Source organism: Ammospiza nelsoni, chromosome 13 (assembly GCF_027579445.1).
Source record: "Ammospiza nelsoni isolate bAmmNel1 chromosome 13, bAmmNel1.pri, whole genome shotgun sequence".
Lineage (NCBI taxonomy): Eukaryota > Metazoa > Chordata > Aves > Passeriformes > Passerellidae > Ammospiza > Ammospiza nelsoni.
The window spans coordinates 18,322,368-18,344,871 of record NC_080645.1 but is presented as its reverse complement, the minus strand read 5'-3'; the positions used below and the strand labels follow the sequence as shown (position 1 = coordinate 18,344,871).

The following is a 22,504-nucleotide window of genomic DNA, read 5'->3' as shown; positions in this document are numbered from 1 at the left end:
AATATTACATTACATACACTACTAAACCTGTTTTACTACAAATTTACTACACATTTTCATGTAAAGAGAACCTCCCTGAAATATTAGTGAGTCTCATATGGAAATAGAAAGATATGGAGAATAATAATGTGCTGACAGCTATAAAGAAGGAACAAGAGCACACCCATCCTCACAAAGAATTCAGCAATAAACTTAAAATAATGCCTTTCTCTCTTCTAATTTAAGGGAAATGCAGGTAAAACTGCAGCAATAATTAATGAGGCAAAAAGAGCCTTTAGATTAATGAAGCAAGTTAATTTCCCCAGGATCAGGTACTGTTGTTTAATTTTTACCAGAAGTTAAGGCTGCAGGCATATGATCACAATTCTCAAATAGAAGTAAAAAAATATTTAATGGAATTAGTAACTTTTTTGAAATGTAAATCAGTCAACAACCCATTGTAGAGGTACAAAAATAATTTAGCAACGTCTACCAAGTTTATTAATAATTAAAATCACCTTAATATGTATGTTTCTATGGTTACACTTAATGTGTTTAGAATACAGAAAGATCTTAAAACAGTCCCAGGATTTCCCAGCTAATATGAAGAGCAGAGATGGCTTTGAAATTGATCTTTAGAAAGAATAGCCAAGTCATTTCAACTGCAAATCATTCATTTCAATTTCAGCCACAGAAATCAATGGGCAAGAAAACAGATCTCTCATCAATTAGGACTGCTTCTCTACATCTATCACTTTGACCTGTCCTGGGGATTTTCAATTGACAGCACAGTATATCAGCATTAAATTAAACCCACAGAAAAATAAATATTGGAGAAATTTATATTAGAAAATTTAGTTGCTAAATTTAACCCTTCTGCAGTATCTTGGAGAGGAAGCCTGGAACAACTCAATTAAAAACCCCAAGTTCAAATTACCCCAACCTCCAGGACAATTCCTGCATGTTGGACAAACAAGGGATGTGCCAGCCCAGCATCCCAGGGGGGACAGCAGCAAGGATCCAAACTAAAACCCTGTAGTAGACATTATAAAATCTCCTTTACAGGAGTACTGGAGATGCACAAATTCTCAGAAATGCCAGAAGAAATAGCTTTAATTCCATTTTAACTGCAGATTACACACACCGTGATGAAGGAAATGAGACACCTAAATTCACTGCAAATGTGGGCCTTGGAAACTTAAATCTCACTGTTTTCAGAAATAGCTTTTTGTTTCTACCATTGCCTACATGCTTTTGAAATGCAGAATGACTCTTTAAATAACAAAGCAATATTTGAAGACAAATAATGAGTCACACATTCCTCAGCCCTTCTCTCTGCTTTCCAGACATATTTGAATGATAGAAATTGTATTTAGAAGAACAAGAGCTTAACCCAGACATGGCTTGTGGAATTACAGAACTGCAAAGTAACTATTTGTGCAGCCACCCTGAAATGTTCCTGCAGTGTGTTTTCTTTACAAAGAGAAGTACAAGTAATTCAAAAATGAACCAAAAATTACAGAGGAATGGTTGGGGGTCATTCCTGGATTCTCCCTGCAGTGGTGATCAATGTCATCCTGTGCCAGCACAACACCAAGGACACCCTTTCCTTTTGGCCTCCACATCTTGTGACAACACACAGAATTTCACAGTGCTTGACAAAAATTATCAACCAGTCCTAACCTTCAGTACTGTTAAATCACTCTGCAGCACTCCAATCTTCCCATTCTTTGTCAGTCTCATGACTCATTTTGGATGATCTGCAAACTCTGTCACTGCAATGTCTCCTTTCCCAGATAATTTCTGTTGTGTTAAACACAAATCACTTTATAAATCCTTGAAACATCTATTGGCAAAACCTTCCCTATGGAAATCTGTTTCCACACCAATGTTTCAATCACTTTTAGAAGAAGGAAGCATTTTCTCTCGGTAGAGAAACCCAAGTATGGTTTATTGATCAGATTTATCTACACTTTCAGCTTCTCCACAGATCTCAATACATTTAGGAAATATGAATTGCCTCAGAAAGATCCACGTTGACTGTTCACTTCATGATCTTCCAAAGTTTATCTGTTCCAGTGACTGCTGCATCTGGGTTTTGACTGCCTGGTGCAGGAGTGGGATTCGGTGGGCTGTAATTCCTAATGTTTCTCAAGGATTTTAGGGAGTTTTTTAAAAAGAATGGGAAGGATGTGACCCCACATTCCAGAGAAGCCAAGGTGCAGCAGTCGCTACCTGCCACAGTCAGGATTTAATTCCCAGTCTGAACTCCACAAACTTGCTCTTTGCTATTTTATAATATTTTTTCTCTTTTGCTCTGAATCCATTTCTTTTGACACTTCATTTTGAGATACTCCATCATATTCCTGTCCCTCCACTGAGAACATCTGCAGTGTGGCACAGCCTCCCTTCTTTCTAAAATAATTGAAATATTTACTGGTAGTTTATAGTTTTCCACTTTGACAGGAATTTCACTTTTGTGAGGGAGGTTGGGGATTTTGAAGAATCCTCTTACAGTCTTTTTGAATCTCCAGTAGAAGTAAAACTGCATGAACTGTTTGCCAGGTATTTGATTGTCACCCAGATCTATGAAACTCAAAATCTCCTGACTGTAAATTCATGACTGAAACAAATAGCAGGCCCTGTTCCTAAATTATGTGCAATGAGATAATTTCTCTCTCTCTTCAACATAATAATTTCTTTGAAAGCTGCTGCAGGAGGGTCCCCATGGTTCATTACACAAGCAACAGGGAGTCCCTCCTTGAGAGAATCAAGGACAAAAAATGACAGCTGAGCTGTATTTTCCCTCTAGTCTTTGATTTAAAAAGCTGATGAGAAAATTTCTGTCTAATTTTAAAAATCTAATTAACTCTGGTTGCCAATAAGAACTTTAGAAAGTAGTTGTTTTGAAAAGCCTGTGAAGAAGGATTTTTAATTTTTTTTATTTTTTGTTCTTGGCTCTGCTGCACTGGCCTGGGTTGTACCTGTCTTCATCTCCATAAATTATAAGCACCTATGCATACACATGAGTCATCATCAGGGAACATGTGCTTCATTTGTTCCCAGAATTAAAAGGCTGCTCAGGATGGGAGTTTTCAAGATGAAAAATGTGGTCAAAGCTTGTTTTCTAGTACATGAGGAAAGGAGCTGCTGGGTGCAAACAGCAGCAGCACGTCCTGAACCACATCTGTGCCTCCTTGGATAAAGAGTTTGGAACCACCAATCTCTGTGGAATCTTGGGGAAATAAATACCATCAATTTTCTGTTATTTACAAAATAACTTTCTAGTACTTACAAAGAATATCCTTCATCAGTCATGCCCAAAAGGAAACAATATGAAGTTTATATGATTTCTCATTAACAGATAATTACACTTTTTTTTCCAAAGCATTATTGTATCATTATTGAGTTGAAGTTTTTTTTAAGAAAAAATAATACGATTTATTGACAATTAGGATTCTCATAAGAAAATTACTTAATGCAGTAATGATAGTATAGGAGTTTGAAAAAATAAGCCATGCATAATAAATTCTATTCATTCAAGTTAATTTTGGTGTTCCGGTGACCCTTAGCAAATTCAGGTTTGCCCAACAGCACAGTGATACTGGAGGAAGTTGATTCCTTATGTTTCCCTATTTGCACACTTTAAGGGTGCTCTGCATTGCCCATTTTGCTGTATGAAATTCATACAGATCCTTACAGTTTTGCTTTTACACAATTAGCAATTTGCCCACTGCAGACTTTGCCCTTTCCATGTGTCTGATTTAACCATAATTCCAACCCTACAAGAGCTTTTTCAGGAATATTCAATGGCTTCTTTGTCAAGTAGAAAAGGATCTGTTGAGGAAAGCCTGTTTTGCTAATCATCTGATTTCTTAGTCTAATCTCCTGAAAAAGATAACATTTAACTGATCCAACTCAAGCCTTTTGGCTAGTTTTGACCAAATTTGATTGAAAAACATCCAACATGCAAAGTTCCTAGAAGTTCCACAAAAAATTGGAGCAATGCTGAGTGAAAAGACCTTTTGGCACTGGCAGAGACAGAGAGGAAGGAAGAATTTCCATTTTTCACATGTATATTCATTGCCTGATCAGGTCAGCTGCAGGATTTGCTCCCTCTTATCCCAGTTTGAAATATCAGGAGGCAGAAAATAACCCCAGTGGTGCTGAGGGGATTATTTAGGATCATTGTGCAAAAAGTGCTACCATTGATAAGAGCAGCTGGGTTTGTTGCACGGAATTTTTATTTATTGGAAACCAGCTCTCATCACTTCTATTATCATAAAATACTTGTAATATAATATAAATCAGGCTTGAACATGAATTCTATTAAATTAATATAGCCCCTGAATTCAAGTTTTCAAGTTGTAGCCAAGCTCAGCTACATCTACGCTACTTTTTTTTTTTCAATTCTAATAAGTAAAAAATATATTAAGACACATGTTATTAGATTATAGGGATCACTACTACTTTCAATTTCTGGACTTCATTGTTGAACAGATTCCTATTATCAAATCCATTCTCAAGCTCAATTGGAAATGTAAGCTTAATAGTTTTGTCCGTGCTTTGTAGAAATAAAAACCTCCTGAAGCTGTTTGAACCTTGATGAAAATCCTATTTCCCAAGTGTACTTTAAAAATTTTCCCAAAAAACACATTGAATAAAGTGTTTTTAACTTGCTATGTACATGATCAGCTTAACCCACGCTTCCTCCAAGGGTCCTTTTTTCCCTCTGCAATCTCCCAGGAGGGTTGGCCTTATCAAAACTCCTTTTCCACTTTGATGGAAGGATTTCTGTCAGCTTCAGCATGCTCAGGGTCAGGCAGGGTACAGGAAAATGAAATGTTTTAGTGTGTGCTTACAAGGCTCCATGGCACTGCTGAGGGATCAGCTCAAGCTTACAAAGACTTGGCTTAAACTGCAGCTCAAGTTAAATATTACTAAAATAACACCCTGGCAAAACTCTGCAAATGTTTTAACAGTCACTTCAACTCTTAAACAGAATGTGTATAAATATTTATGCCATGTTTTCCACCTGTTCTTCAGGAACATGAGGCAGATGGAAACATGGCAGGGAAATAAAGTGTGGAAGAGCAGCAGCGCAAGGGACGTTTTTGGATGGAAAAGCAGAATTTCCAATGACAGGGAGAAGAACTCACGACAGCAATTTATAGATTAAAATGGGAGGAAAACACCTACAAAGTCAACAGCACTGACCAAAATGAGAGCTGATGGAAGTCTGGATATGTTCTACAAGTCTGTAGTCATTTATTGCTGTGCACATCTGAAATGTGTGCATGCACATATGCATTTTACGTATATGTAAATAAATACAGCATGGAGGGTCTGAATCCTGTGTTTAAACACCAAATATATACATTCCAATAATCACCCTGACTTCATAAACAGCCTGAGAAAATTTAAGGAACATCATGGCCAAACCAAAAATCCACCCTCTTGCTAACTTAAACACAGAACTTTGGAAAGCAGGTTAATCCCAAAAAATTACAGTTCTCTGAATTCTTCATTTTTCTTTGTTTAAGCAAAGTGTCTGTGGCAGAAAGTGATTTTTCTCTTTGTGAGTCATTCCAGAGAAAGTAGAGTGGCCAAACTGAATTCTTCTTTTCCAAACACAAGCAAAGGGAAATTACTTGATATGTGGGATTTTTGTAATTGAAAGTTTTAGGTCAACAGTGGAACACTGATTAAAATAAAATAATTTACGTTTTTATATATTTGACCAGAAAGAAAAATAGGTCAATAGAGAAGAATGACATTAACTTCAAAATTAGGTATTGCAGAAACCTTTTCCAGCCTCAGCATTCCATGATTCTGCCCTATAGACCATACCTCACTTACTCCATTTCTGCATTCAGCCAACAGGGTTGCACAGTAAGTGGTAAAGATGATAAACCAGAAAGGTTAAAAAAATGTGCCTTTAGAGGGCAGCTGGAAAAGAGCACCAGATGTTTTGGAAATGAGAAGGGAAAATGTTTCCTGAATTAAAACACAGCTGTCATTATGGATAATGGCATCATACTCCTTTATTCACCCTATTGATCAGTTGCTGTACATCACCCTAAATTGTAAGTGGAAAAAAAAACCCCAGGAATCATCCATGTATGATAAAAGCAAGGGCAAAACACAAAAAGGTTAAAATTCTCTTCAATTAATCACTGAAGAGAATCAGCAGTTAGGGAGGAGGAAGAAAATTACTGTTGTTCCCTGAGTGACAGCTATTTACTCCACCTTACAGATGAGCCATATATAATACATATAATTTTTCCTTCTGGAAATGCTCTGCCAACCATCTTTACTTAATTCCATTTTAACAAGCCACAGCTGGTAATATCAAATTTGTCGCCAGACCAGGCTGCAAAATGCCTTTATTAAAGTCTTTCATTAATGAAAGCACCAAGGTTGACAGTATGACAGTATCTAGTTTGTAAATTGGCAGGGATAAGTTAATTTTGTTCCTCAAATGTCATTCATTTGGATATTGCTTTATATTGTATTATAAACTTGCTAACAATTGACTGTATAACAAGAAACCAGGGGAATTATTTGGAAGGGAACAGGAAAACAATCATGTTTGAAGCAGTATGAATCAGTTCACAGCTATCAAATAAATATCTTAATTGATTTAAAGGAAGCTCTGTGGTTGTGTTCTCTCCCCGACTTTGATATTTTGCAGTTTTTATGTTAACATATTAACATATCACTCTACTAAATAAAGCTGGGTAAGTCTGTTGCATCTCTCATCCCACTTAAGATAAAGTGTTACTCTGAATAGATTTGTAGGAAGAAACTTGATAAATTAAAGGGATTAAACAAACAGAGATCCTGCATCCAAATATCCTGTTTTACCAATCCAAGAATACAGAATTAGGCTCTGCATCTTGTTAAGTTTAAAATTTGGCCCTGCTAAGAATGCAGAGAACCAGTTTTTGCTCAAAACTGTACATTCAATAAGAAAATAGATTCTAGGAACTGGACAGATTGAGTGGGTATTCCAAAGAACTGAACTCAAACAAGACAGAAAGTCAAGGTGGAAAAAAACAACTTCCCATCAGTCAGCTCAGGATACAGGATCATTTTGGAAGACTTTAAAGATGAAAGTTAACAAAAAAAAATCAGTCTGGTTCCATGAAAACCACAGAGATTGGGGTTAGGGAATGATAATTCTCATTCTCCATCCCTATTCATTAGATGGAATAGCTGTTATGTCTGAAAATAATCCAAACATTTTAAACTTGAGCCTACAATTAAGTTACTGTGCCAATGACAAATGACTTTCCAGGGTTTTATTTCATCTTAGTTACTTTCCATAGGCAATTTACTGGCAGGGACAGACTTTTTTCTCACCTCTACCTTAATTTGCAGCACAGTTTAAAATTATCAACGCCTGAAATCAAAGTTAACACAAGCAGTGTGGCAGTTAAACTGCAGCATACTTTGCTGAACAGCTTTAGAGCAGAAAATCTCTTCTGTTTGCTGCCTTCCTTCAGGTCATTAACATGATTTATTATGAAGCAGGAAATTAGGTACTGGATATATCAATATTGTTCAGAAAATTCGATTCCATCATTGCCACATAACTGCTTTATCTCCAACAATCTTGTAACCATAGTAACTAGATTAGAAAGTATTCCCCAAATGTTTTAAAATTCTTTTATTCTTATTAGCAACATCAAACATTGAAGAAATTACGGTAAATCATTGTTTTCCAGTTTTCCACGGCATTTACAACTTGTGTGATTCTTCTGAAAGTCTTAAGTAAACAGGTGTATTTTAGCAAATTTTTCCAATAAAATTCTATTAGCTGAAAGAAAACAAATGTGTTCTGTCGGAATTGTTTATGTGAATGTCAGTATTCTTTAAAAAGGGAGGGCTGAAGAGACACCTCTCAGACAAAGAGACAAATCTGAAGTGCTGTTTTCACTTAGTAGTTTGTTAGGACATCAAATACATATCCTTTAATGAGAATTAATGTGCTGTAGCTTAATAATTCATGGACATGCAGTGAAAGCCCTTTCATTTAATGGAGTGCTGCTCTTTTCATTGCTTCCATTGCTGAGGTAGGTTGCTGTTTTTCCCTGAAGGTCAGGAGTGTGCCATTCTTCCAAGAATTTAATCAGATGTTAAACCCTGACACCTCCAACCATCCAGGCCCAGCTCAGCAGGGTTTTACACATTTCAGGAACACCAGAGTAGCAGGAAAACTGGAGGTGTCTGTTCTGTCAGGATCAGAAGCAGCTGTGTTATGCAACTGTGATCACATATTTATCAAATATTGTCTTCCCTCCTCAGTACTGCTGGTGGAAGTTAATTCCTCTTCTCTGGGTACCAGAAACTTTTCTTTTAATCTTATGCCAAAATTTATGTCCATTAGTTATTACACCAGTGTATTCCTTTCACTTAAATCATCTGGATTTACAGAAAATGCTTGTGCTAGGCAGAGCAAATTGAGCTCATATATATTTCTGCCCAGTCTTACTATACCTGGACTATAACTTGATTTTTTCTCTAAACCCAATCTTTGTTTCTTGATGGATTTCAAAGAGCTTTATTTATTGCCTAAGTGCTATTCATAAATAACACCCTTTTCCATTTGTTCACTTTTCTGCCTTGTTTGCTTCTTTTTTCTATATCCTTATCTGTGGATATGCCTTTCCCATGTGGAATTGTAGACGTATTTTAGAAGAATGCTCTCCTTTTATGCCATCAGACTTATTCAAGGAATCGAAATTCCTTGTGTCTCTGTAATTCCATCTCCTCTCTGAAAAAGGTCCTCACCCACTTCTTCAGCAGTCACCAAAAATATTTTTGTCTTCTGGACAAGCCAAAATTCTTGCTGATGACCATTTCCTGTTTTCTGACCATGCTCTGGCACAGCACAACCACTGCATTTATGTGGTGATGATTTGAAAACAAACAATGGGATATTAAAAAATTAATCCCTAAAAATCCAGTAAATGTTTCCTGTAGACCCCATGCCTAGTTCCATTATGAGAAATGCATTCTTTTTCTTCCACATCATTTTTAGTAACTGAAACAAAGATTCAGGCCAATTATTTGGATTCAGACCTTTCCCAGCCAAGCAGCTGATAAGCACTCACACAGATCCCTCTCGTGGCGTTGGAAAGGTTTTGGGGTTTCTGCACATCATTCTCTTCTCTGTGAGCACACACCATTATCCTCCAGGCTTGGACATCCATCCTTGCCAGGTCCTTTCCTCCTCAGCTTTAGGCTCCCTCTCATTTTCTGCTTAATCTTCCAGTGGTACCAAAAAACTTCTTAATTCAGCTTTTGTTTCACTGTTGCTCCACTCTTATATCTTCCTCTAACCTACAAACCTTCTCTCTGGATTCTCTTCCCAGGCTGAGAGTTCATGATCATCTCTTTTGACACTTCAATTTTTTGCCTGAAGTTTGACATTTTTTTACAGCTGCTTTCTTAGTCCATGGAAATTCTCTTCTCTGAAGCATGCAATTTATGGTATATAAATAGTATAGCCACCAAAAATACCAGCTTGCAGCAGCTTTTTACATCCAGTTTTCTTCAGCTTCCTCCCTTCTTCAAGTGTTTTTCTACTGCTGCTTTAACAGGCAAGATGCATTTGCTCTTTGCCTTAAATTTACATCTCAGAAGAGGAAAAAACAAACCACTACCTCGTTGATCTTAAAGATTTTTTATTCTGTTTGCAAGCTTGGACCACTTCTAGTCTTGAGATTTTGTTGGGGTCAGTCCTGCCATGCAAGTGCAGCTAACAGCCAGATCAGGGGCAGGAAGTATAGAAAGTTTCTGATCAAAAATAACTGATCCAGCCCCACAACCCCTCCAAAAGACAAAACAGACAAATAACAGCAAAAAAATTCTTATGGGAAAAAAATAAAGTTTTGGGGTTGATTTATTCAATGATTTCCTGCAAAGACTCCGGTGTAACTCTCTCTGTGTTCTGCCCTTCACTGAGCATAAAATGTCCTGCCAATTTTCACCAGGCTTCCAGATTTTACCTGCCAACAATTGCAATATTCATTCTTATGCAGGACATCTCCTTTAAACTGGAGAATAGAATCCTTGATTCACCATTTGCCCATCCATAACACGAAGAGCAAATCCTCTGAGCCTGGATAAACACAGTCTCACTTTGCAGGTGTCCTTCTCTTCTGAAGTGTGGAAAAAGAGCTGGGACTTGTTGAGCATCTCCACAATTCCCTTTGTGCTCCTTGGGGTCAGCATTAGTGAGGATTAAACTTCAAAAAGCGCCATCCTCAGCTGAAGGGTGCCATTGTTTGCACATGCACAGAACCACCACTCTGAATTAGTCTTAGAAAACATTTCCATGGTGAAGTGGAGAATAATACAGTGGAAGTACAAAATAATCCTGCATCCCACTGCTTTGGATTTCATTTGACTTCATGTGGACAAATAAACAGGAAAAGCAGCATATGGAGAGAGACTAAAAATTGAATATCATATCCCAGTGCTCTATCAGCAAGAGCTAAACAAAACACATCAATAACAGCCAGGAGTTGTAGCCTGGGCCATCTGGTCACAAAGGTTGTATTAAAATGTTTTAATCTCAGGGTTCTCCCTCAGGCACAAAGGCACAATATGTAAAACCTTAAATCCTGCTTAAAGGTGAGATTTCTCCACCTACAAGCGCAGCAGGCCTAGGATAGTTATTTAATTAAGAGCTACCCTAGTGAAGGGTGTGGAAAAGGCAAGGCAATAATCCAGTTCCTGAGTGGGGATGCTGGAAAGCCAGGAACAGCACAGAGAACAGGCCTGACACATGTACCTCCTTGTTAACCTAAATACTAATTGAAATTTTTTTGTAATTAATTTGAGCAAAACACTGTTTTCACTTGTCCAGTGCAGTATCTCCTTCCTGATATACATATATCAAAAATTCATGACGGAAATCCTCTAAAATTCCTATTTTTTTTTCTTTTATGATGTGTTTCCTAACTGTGAAATAAAACTCAATTAATTGTCCTCCCTCTGCTCTCTTCTTTCCACACATCTGCCCAGCTCCCCACTAAGTGCTAATCAGCATTTCACCTGTTGGCTGCTGCAATCACTTCCAAACAACCTTGTGCAATTCCAGCCAGCACAGCATGAGGTGGAGAGCAAGAGGAAATCAGAACAAATTAATAAACCACACTGGTAATTTGCTAAAGCAGGGAAAAGTAAGGGAAAGTAAGAAAGAAAGGGAAAATAACACACTGGAAACCTGACTTCTATGTGAACACCCAGACAGGATCACGTGGTGGTACCACACAAGTCAAAAATCTGAAATTACCCTTATCATCCATTCCATGCAGTCAGGACAGCTTCAGATTCCTTCTCATTTTTGAAACTCTGTTATGACATGCAAATTACTCATTCTCTGGATGCTTTGCCTCTTCCCCAAAACACCATAGAAACCACACAAATCTGCAATGTCCTTCTGCAGGGATCACTGCAGAGCAGAGATGGCAAAGGGTTTTTTCATGAGGTTCAGGAAAAACCAACACCCAGCAGGAGCTGTGATCCATAGTCCATGTGGCTTCTGAAGATGAGCCCCAAAATATTTTGGAAGAGGGAATAAACACGTTCCTCACACCTCACAGAAGTGAGCAACTAAGTGAATTTTTAAAAATTCATGAAACTATGGAAAGCTGATGATAAATATCTAAATTTAAGGGAAGGATGAACAGCTTTTTCTCCAACTTGTGCAGGATCTGACACAGGTACAGGAACCAGAACTCTGAGTTACTACAGACATTCATTGTGGTTACCAGAACCTCACAGCCTGTCTTGTGAAGATCTGTGAAAAGTCAGAAAGACCTGAAATAGCTGTTTTTCTTTTCTGCATTGATTTTGACAGAATTTCTTCCCTACAATCAGTAGGTCTGAGAGTCCAAACCTTTTTATTTATGCTTTGTTCAGCATTCAGTTGCAAATTACCACAGTTGACCTAGAATATGTCATTCCATTATCTTAAATATCTCTAAAACTTCTGTCTCCCCTGACACATGCATAATCTCTCTTTCTGTTTGCAATATATTCCAGCCAAATTAATCATCTGGATACCTAAATTGGAGCTAGGCTGAAAAAACCCCATAAAAGATTGTAAAAATTATAACATCTCCAAATATTTCAAGGCGCTGATCATTTGCAATTCCTGTGATTTGAACATTAGTTGAGGACAGGTTTCTCAGGGCCTTTGAAAAGCAGCCTGCCAGATGCTCTCACATTTCTGTCTTTGTGCATCCTCTAAGGCACTTGTGATGCCCAAGAAGCACTTCAGGAACAGGGACAAATCAGGATGACAAAATGCCAGAAAAACATTGCAGCACAAACAGGGCCTGGTTCGTCTCCTTGGGCCTGAGGAGCCCGGAACTCCCATCTTAAACTCCCCAAAAGAAATTCTTAATGAAGGAACTTCTACAGAGAGACTGCCTGAGATCCAAAAATTCAGTGTTCACAAGCAGAAGGGATGGAAGAGGGTAGGAAGAAATCTGGATTACTACCAATGTGATAGGCATTGCAAAACTGTAAGAGTAATAGATCAATTACTTAATATCAAAATTTGACCCAGTTTGTTGACTTACCTTGCCAACTAATCTGGGGAATGGAGGTCTTTGATTTTCAGGAATTAGTATTGGAGTTGCCAAAATAGCCCTTTTTTGTCTTGGAATTCCAAGGCTGCCTTCTAGTTTTAAGATTTCCTGAAAAAGAAAAAGACCAATGAGTAAAAATTCCAGATATTCAGGTGTCCTTCCCTTTCCCTGCACATTTAGGGAAAATTCCCATGAACCACCAGATTCCAAGTTTAGTATTGTATATTTTCCAGCAATTAGTGATAACATAATAAAGCATGTATTTCATCTTTCAGGTTACTGCACTTTTTCAGTGGCAGTAGACAGCCCATATTGATTTTGTACTCATGTAAACAAGTTATAAACCTAAGCAGTTGTGTCTACAACCCTAAACTGATAGCTGATTAAATCATAAACCTTTAGCAAGGTCTGATTTACCTCAAATACTTGCACAAGACCAGTAAAAGCCACATTTCAAATGTTTCTAGAGAATTTTCTCTAAAGATATAGATGATAATATCTCTGAAGACATAGATGAGGACAGACATCATCTTCACTCAGTCACTTCTCAGTCCAGGCATTCAATCAAACAGAACAAAGTGAATTTGCAAACACAGTCCACAGGAAATGAACACTCAATAAACACCAAAAGTTTATAACTTCAAATCAGACACCAAAGCCCAGGTGTAACTTCAAATATGAGCTGGTAGGTTGTTGGTGTTGGATGTTTTGCTGCGTTGGGGTTTGCTTTCTCTTAGAGAAAGCTTCATGCTATGCTCTCAGAAAGAACAAAAATAAAAGTTGTATGTACACATGACTCCTTTTCCTCTGTATTTTCTGGAGCCTTTCTTTCTGTCTGAGCTTCAGGCAGTTCAGCACGTTATGAGCTACACTGAACTCTCCACAGTGGCCTCTGGCCCCTGGAAAACTCTGCCCAGCACACCTTTGCTTTGTCTTCCCCTCTGTCTCTGATCTGCTCAGCGCTCTCCCTGCAGGAGCTGCAGCTTCCCAGAGACCACTCTCCTTCCCCTGCTTCCTCCCACAGCCTCTAAAGCTCTCCTTTCCAAGCACAGTTACTGCCAAGGTCAAAAACAGCCTCTCCCCATCTCCCAAAGCTCTCCCTTGATCCTTTTTTGGAAGAGAAATAAACAACAAAAAACCCCCACAAAACAAACAAACACCCACAAACAAATGAAACAAAACAACCAAAACCTAACAACAAAAAAGGGCAGATTTGTAGTGTGCTGGGAACTGTGGAACTGAAAAATATTTCAATCACTTCTTTTCATTTGGGTTGCCATGGCAGTTTTATTAAAAAATCACTCTTTGAATTAAATGTCTCATCCCAGTAAGGCAGTTATATCCTACAGATAACACTTTGTTCTCTTAATGCACAAACTCCAAACCCCAAAGTTTTCAGCCAGTTCTGGGATCCATGTTGTTGTTTTAACAACTGATTCTTCATTACACAATGAAACCTCCATCCCTAGGCTGTGTTTTTATAAAATGGCAGGGCTGAATGAGTTTATTTCGGTGGCACAGTCTGGATCCATCAGCCAAGCTCTCCACAGCTGCTCCTGCCTCCATCTGTGACAACTCCTCCCATCCAACAAGCCTCTCACCACACAACTCTGCTCTACCTCTGCTGGCTTTAGCATCATTTCTCAAATTTGACAGCAAACACGAGCAAGGGAAACTCAAGTTTTCACCAGTTTGCTTTAGTCATGATAAAGTCAAAGAGCAGTGGGAACCACACAGAGAATCCCTTCTCACAATGCTGCCAATTTTCATAACATTTTGAGGCTCCCCCCAGTAGAGTTCCCAGCTCTCCCCAAGGCTTTGCCATTTCTCTCTAATCTTTCAGTCTGAAGGCCACTCAGGTCCCTGCTTTTGTCTTTCAACTCCTCTCCCAAGAGTTTTCCTTAATAAAAATTCATGAGAAAGTTCAAGATAAAAACAGTTGAAGTGTCAAATGACAAGAGCTGAATCCTGTCCAAAGGCAAATGCACAGAGCAGTAAAGCTTTCAAAACCCCACTGTAAACACAGAGGGGCTGGCACATGCCTGGGATGATCCTGAGGAGCAGGAGTGACTCCCAGGATGGCCACAAGGAAACCCCAGATCCTCAGCTCAGCAGCAGCATTTATCTGATCACACCTTTCAGTCCTGCTCTACTCTCGTGGTTTAATTCAGCTCAGGGAGATGGAGGGATTTGAGACAAATCTGAATGTCAGAGACCTGGGAGTCTTTGGAAATGAACAAGGCACTCAGATTTGCTTATCTTTGTGTCATGGAAAGGTTTGGGTTGAAAGGGACCTTTAAAAGCCATCTGGTCCTACCTGCAGTAAGCAGGGACATCTTCCACCAGATCACTTTTCTCACAGTCCCATCCAACAAGACTTTGAATATGTCACAATTCTTTCTGTGACAGTTTGAGTAGGAAAAGCAATTTCCAGATTGTTCAACATCTAGGGCTCACAATTTTGGTAACCATAGACCCATAAACAGTTAGCTCATCACTTTCCCATGACAGGTTATCCTTACACTTCCCAAAGGTTCTCAAATGGAAGAAAAACTCAAATTATCTACAGTTAGTCATTAATATAAAGCAGTGAAGTTCTAAAGGAAAGCACTATGATGGTAAGACTTAAGGCCTTTAAGTCCAGATTTCTAAGCAGAACTTCAGAACAACAAAAATTTGAATTATTGTCTTTTGTTTCTAACACAATTATTCTGTTTCATGGAGAAGGAGGTTCTGCAGATTAAGCACAGAAATGTAAACACTTCCCTAAGTGTGTTTCATATTCTTCATATCTCACTGTGTTTTTCTAAATAGTGATTTCTTCATGATTTCTGTCCTATCATCCCCTGGTGTCTAACAGCAATGACTGATTAAATAAGTGGCCAAAAGCACCTCTAGGGAGTGCAGGTAAGCAGAGGAGAAGAAAATGTCAAGAATACTTCACCAATTGAATAATTGACTGGTGTTTGTGGTTATCATGATTTCCACACTTGTAAAGAACTAAGAAAAGGGAAAAACATTTTGTTTAGTGCCAAGCAGCTGCAACTGCAGGTTTGATCCTCAGTGAGTGTAAAAGAAGGAATTTGCCAAGGAATCTGACATTACATGTGCACTTAACACCTGACTCAACAGCTGATAACTCTCATTCATAGATGGATATATTGGATATATAATAATTCTTACTGCATTCACCTATTTAATTTCCTGGAGAAGAACTCACAAGGGATATAAAATTACTCCAGGTAGAGTTGGTAATTTTGCTTCAAAAGTTCTTAAAATATCAGGCTGGCATTGTCACGGGAGTGCTCTTTTTGACCTTGCCATGAGTGAACCCACACAGGAGTTCTCCATCACCTTTGCTGGACCCAGCTGACCAAAACCACAGAGGTTACAACAACTCCAAATGAGGATTTCTGGCCTGTCCCAGGTGGCTGTGTCCAACCAGCACCCAGAGACATGATGGCTGTGCTCACATCTGCTTCTCTCACTGGTGCTACCTTGTATGAAATACAGGAATATAAAAGTGTCTGTCCACAGGCAAAATTTAATATAGGTACAATATAACGAATTCTTTCCTACCTAAAATGCACCAAAACAAAAAATTCAATATTTTTGATTGTTTTTAGTGGGTTTTTTTAAACAAAAATGGTAGGAGAGAAATCTCATCAGGTTCATTACTTTTACTGCTTAACTACGATTCCATATCTCACATGGTCAGTGAAATATACTTTTCATGGTCAATGGATTATGATCAGAATCCAACTATTACTTCACTGCCACCATTTCATGACCAACTTTTACACCCTATTTTTGAGTTCCTTAATTTCCTCTTCTAGGCATGGAATCAGCTCAACCATAGTTTAGCTGATTCAACGGCAATAAAGTTTGGTTATAAAGTTTGGCAATAAAGTTTGATTTCCTGTTCCCAATAAAAAAGCACCAAACACAAACTCCTCATTTTCCAGCATTTTGGCTAAACTTGAATTGAGAGATGCCAGCCTGCCCAAACTCCAGCATCATGCAAGCTGGAATTTCCCTGCATCTTTCAAGAACTCTCCTCTTTGTTTTGTTTTTCCTTCTTTTTACCAGGCCTTCTTGCAGTGCTTGAATATTTGAATGAATAGCCTGGTCACTCTCCAGCAGCACAAACCATTACTCTTGGCAAAGAAAATTTCATTAGAACTTGTCATGGGAATAGGGTGGCTGAATTCTGGGATCGATTTGTCACAATGAGGGTTGGAAACGCTGCTGGAGTGGCAATCTGTAATCCACTGTGCTGACCAGAAAAGTGCTTCAGTTTCTTGTCATTTAGTTGGTCTTATATACTGAGGTTGATGGTATAAAATAGGGTCAGCCCAAAATACAAAAAATAAAATTAATTGGATGCTGGTTGCAAGCAAAGTTTGTCTGAAATAGGGAATGGGGTGTGGTAGTCTGAGATATGTTGGTTTTCCTATATCACAAAAATACTGAAAAACTAGAACTCTTTACAGGTGAATTTAAGGATTAATTTTTATATAATTCTCAGTTGACATTTTAAATCATGCTGTAATACTTAATTTCTTTATGTGTGTTATTTCTATCATCAGAATATTGTTATCATCAGCCGTATTGAAGTTAATTATTTCTAAAATGTATTTTTCTGCCTAAACCAGAAAAATATTTTCACATGTTGGTAGTAATATAAAAAAATCTCAGAAATGTGCTGGAACTTTAAGTTAATGAACGACTATTTAAACAAATAATGAACTCAATGAATAAATTTAAGAAATTTAAAGGTCAATGGCATTCACACAAACATCTGCTCAAAAGCATTCTGTCCTCAATGCCCATAAATGTCACCCTAAAAATCACTTTTTGTGCTTGGGAAGAACAAACCCAGTAAAATACAGCTGGCTAAGGGAAATTGGATATTTCAGAGAAAAAAACTTCCAAGCTGGTGACGCATGGCCAGATACAATATCTAATGGAAATTGCTGGTGAAATTTGATTTAATTACTCTGGGTGCTCCTCCTCCTATAATTGTGCCATAAGTGGAGAGGCAGAGCCCCACAGTGCCCGTTTCTGATCCATCCATTAACTGCAGAGACACCTGGAGATCTCAGCTTTGCTCCTGGGCCCTCCATCTGCCTGGCCCAGGGGGGTTTTTATAGGATGGAGGCTCCTGTGATCTTCAGAGGAGTCAAAAACAGAGGTGAAAAAAATTATTCTGGTTCAAACCATTTGGTGATGTATAAATCAGAACCATTTTAATGACAATATATTCTAGAGTGTTTTTGATACATAGGTGACAAAACTATGGTGGAGACACACCTGAATTTTTACTTTGTGAAATAATTAATTCCATTATTGCCCTGGACTTCTGCAGTATCTTTTTTGATGGAAAAATCCTGTTTCTATTGAAATGTAAGTTTCATTTATCTACACACCTGCCTTATTCTGTGACAGCAAAAAGTTTTTCTAAGATGAAAACAAAGTACCACTAACTTTGCTTTAGCCATGGGATTTACCTGCACTGAGAACAATACACTCTTCTTTTAAATTAACATTTCAGGCTTTTTTCTGGTCATCATTTAGAGAATGTTATTCTCATTTTGAAGCATATGTGAATCACCCCCTCTTACAGGAAAGCTCATATTGGTTCAACACTGCTCATTAAGTATAATGAGGTGTCCCTTATACACAAACAACCAAATATGCTCTGACTGCCTCATCTGTCAAACACAGCTGAAATACAGGCTTGAGGAGAAAGACAATGGCTGACCTTATGCTCTATCTTCACCAGGATGCATTAGCAACACATCACTGATCATGGGTAAAAATACCCTTTTCTCCATCCCTGCTGTGCTTACACTTGTAGCAAAGCAAATAAAACCAGACTGCTTTTAACAGCATGCCAGGAGAAATGAAAAATTCCTAAAGATGTCCCAAAACCTTCAGCACTTCAAATAAATGTAACTGAAATAAGGAAAGCAATTTTTGATGCCATTGCCTAGGTAAAAAAGCCTTAAGAAAAGTGTGCTGTAATAAAAATTTACATTAAAAATAGAGTGTTTTGGTTTGGTTTTTCTTTCACTTAATGAAATCATCTGCTTTTGGGTGAGATACCAAATTGCTACTGAAAACAGAAACACAGTGGAGATCTGAAGCAATTAAAATCTTTCAAAAATCTGATTCTTTTTAGATTTAACCAAAGCCATGTGTAAAATACATTGCACAGCATGGACACGAGGCCTTAACCTCTTACTCCCCATATTCCTGCTCTCAGTATTCCACTGAGTGGACTCATTTCTCTGCTCACATTGGAAGAACTCGAAAATCAAGAGTCCTTTTAATACTCAAAAAGGAGAAAGAACACATAGAACACAAATATCAGTTGTAGGGCTGATAAATGAGTTAAAGATGAGTTTTGGTGGGGCAATAACCAACATGAATCCACAAAATCTCTGGATCTGTAGCACACCAATGACAACTCCAAATGTGGGATAACACAAGCAGCCATGAACAAGCAGCTCCACATTTTCCTCCTGGGATATAAGGACAATTTCTAATAAATAAAGTTTATTTCTTATGTGAAATTAATATTTTTCATAGCAGAAGTTGTTTCACCTTGGAAAACCAGCTCTCTATGTCTTGCTGCAGGGCAGCCAGCTGTGAGAGTGTGCAGAAAATTAACACCCTTTGTACCTTTATTGTGGGCTCAAGTGCTGTGGAATCCACTGCGTTATAACAGTGCTGCACAAAAGCAATTCCATGGTACCCTCAAGAAAAAGAGTGTGTGCTAAAGCCATGTGTGCTGTTAAATGCAGTCCCAGACCCCTGCCTGAAAGGACACACAAGCCACATTTCTTGCCCTGTATTTTGTATTTTGGTTCCTTGAGCTGTGCAGGTGCATCAGTTTGGCACCTCCAGGTGAATCCTGCTCTGTGCACAGCATTAATCACATGGAGGACACCCAGCTATGGATCAATTTCCATGTACCTTATGCTGAAAAACAAAACAAAAAGACCACATTCGTTAAGAGTGTGAGAAGTGTGTTTCTAGCTGGAGCAATCCAGGTGAGCTTAACTGGGAGGGGTTTTGAATAATTCCCACTAGAACTAGTACTCTCTTGCATGTATAATATTGCAGTCATGTGCCTGCACAACTTCCTCCCTCCTTCCCAGCTCTACTAACTCCTAGCAAAAATAACTTTGCCCAAGAGTGCAGAGCAGGGCTGTGCTGTGTTTAGATCACAATAAAAACTCTGGGTGTTTTCTCCAAGGCCTGACAATGCATGCAGGGTGCTCCCCAGAGCTGCATTCCTGAGCTCTCCCGTGCAGGAGCTGCCAGGCTGACAAATGAAGCCGTGGTCTGTGATGAAGACAAAATGCCCACTTAGATCCAGGCTCCAGCAAAGCTCCTCAGTCACCAGGCTGGATTTCAAGTCTGGTTGAAAGAAGAAATGTTAGTGCATTAATCCACTTCACTGCTCGGTCCAGCTACTCGGAACAAATTAATTAACGGGCATTAACTGAGTCCAGAAAGCTGAAATCATAGTGAATTAATCCACTTCACAATTTGGGCTCTAGTTTTACTCTTCAACACAAATTAACAGGCAATAACTGCCCGACAGCAGCAGCTTGACTCTGTTGTGTGGCACAATAAAGAGACAGTGCTGCAGTGCCTTGTGGACAGCTTTTCATTATCACCTGAGTGCTGCCGGGCTTCCTGCTGCACTCTGGCTGCATTTTTCAAAGGTGAGAATACAAGACCTAAACATGCCCTGTGTTATTTGTTCCCACCACAGTGACCCAATTAAATTCACAGGACAATGCCTCTTAGTTCTACACCTTTCATTAGTCCGGACAGTCTCAAAGACCCACACAGTATTACTAAAGAGAGAGCACCCAGTTGAAACTCTGACTTGGATAAAAGGTGTCTAAAAATTCACATGCAATGATCCAAGTTTTAAAAAAATATTAATTCCAAGACACATTAAAAAAAAAAAAACAAACCCAGTCATTCATTCAAATTTGACTTCTAGATTTGACTTCTGCTGAATTTATAAAATATGCTGGCTAGAAATAACAGCATTGTTTTGGTTTTGCTGTATCTGTTTTGGGTGGGAAATCAAAGCACAGCTTTTTTTGCAGAAGGCTTCCAAAAGAAAAGTGAAACATGCAAGATGGAGACCCAGACACAGGTTTGGACATCTTTGTGCATTCTCACATTTCTCCTTAATCACATGCTGGCAATTAAGTCTGCTTCAGGAAATTCAAAGAGTGTACCTGTCAGGAATCAGAGGCAAATTAATTGCTGTACTGGAACAGATCAATGATTCATGAGCTGTAACATCAAGCTGCTAACAATATTAATTGCCACATACTTCAGGGAGAAGAGCCTAAAATGGCAGGAGTCATAGTTTACAATGGTTTGAAGATGTTTTTTCTGGGTTATAACTGCAGAAACTAAAGCCAAGTACACTTTACAATACAAGAAATGTGACATGAGAGTTCCCAACTGTAAATCATTCCAGTTCATATGTTTGAATCTGAGCATCTTGCCCTAACAACCTGCAGCCAGAGGAGCACAGAAATATTTATATTCCTTAGTTCACACCTGCTGACCTTTAACTGAGCATCTCCATGGTATGAGAACAGTCCCCACCTACACAAGCACCAAGTAAACAGGTTTTATTAAAGTTTCCTGGCCAAGAGAAGGCAGATCCAGACTGTCATTTGCCTGGCAACTCCAGTGCTACTTGTTTTTGTGGCATTGGCCATGGGCTTCCCACTCTGTGTTTCTGAACAGTGGGGAGCAGAATCCAAGATTATTTAAAGGAAATGATGCTCTCAAAGCTGTCAGAGCAGGGCTGGAGCACTCCAGTGCTCCTTGTTAACTCCAGAGCAGGGACAGCCAGCCCAGCAGCCACAGGGGACAGAGCACACACAGGTTCTCTGTTGTTCTAATAATTGCTCCCACACACCTTCCAGTGAATGCTGTTATTTTAGCACTCCACAGATCTGAAAACCCTGCTCAGGTCTTGATTTCTAATCCCGTGTGTTTCTGAGAAAGAAATTATATATTCAAATGCATTCAAAGGCTCTGACCAAAGGAGATTATCCACCCCTTTATTTCCACTTTACCTTTTTGTTCATATTTCATATTTGTTCAGTTCTGTCAGATGAGTTCTATTTTTATCCATGCATTTTCTTGCTCCCAAAGTAACTGAAGTCATTAAAGCAGACCTGTGATGTCTGCTGCTTCTACTGACACACTGGAATTTAAACAGGACAATTCTAGAACTGAAACCCTGGGTTCTCACAGCTTGAGCTAAATCAGCAATAATTCTCTACCCCTCATAATTATCCATCATGCCAGCCCCAGAAGAACCTCGAGTGGACTGGATTTAAATGTCTTTATGAATTTGTAAGAATGATTCTCCAGTTCTCATTGCACATGTCAAGTACAAACTCCTGCCTCCAAACGAGGCAAACAACCAAAGACCCTGTGTGTGCCAGAGCAGGCACAGCATGCTGCCATTGCAAAGTGCAGAATTTCCAAGGAACGTGAGGAAATTAATTCAACTCTGCATTTTTCAACTTTGATCACACCATTCCCTTTGGTATCCCAGCTCCAAACTCAAACCTTCAGCCCTCACTGTGCTCGAGGGTCTGGCTGCTCCTGCCTGATCATTGCACAGAGTGAAGTGCAGCATGACTTTCTTAGCCTAAAATAGCTTTATTTTCCTGGAGCCATCTAATAGAGACAAGTTAATAAATTGCAGCCCTCCTAATTTGATACATTTTTGGTCCTGTTTCAGTTTACAAACTGTCCATTAGCAGACCCTGAAATCTGTGAACAAATACATTATCTACCATTGTACGCAAGTTTTTCAAATGAGTAATTTTTGATCTTCAGATTGCTCAGGC

General features: G+C 38.7%; 1 protein-coding gene across 2 annotated transcripts in view; it reads right to left on the bottom strand.

Annotated features, from left to right (window-relative positions):
* Positions 1-22,504, bottom strand: part of CDH13 (cadherin 13) — a 442,261-nt gene that overhangs the window by 246,173 nt on the left and 173,584 nt on the right. For both annotated transcript variants that reach the window (XM_059481271.1, XM_059481270.1), the window contains exon 4: positions 12,582-12,698. In XM_059481271.1, coding sequence (XP_059337254.1) covers positions 12,582-12,698 — 117 coding nt within the window. The remainder of the gene's footprint in view (positions 1-12,581; positions 12,699-22,504) is intronic.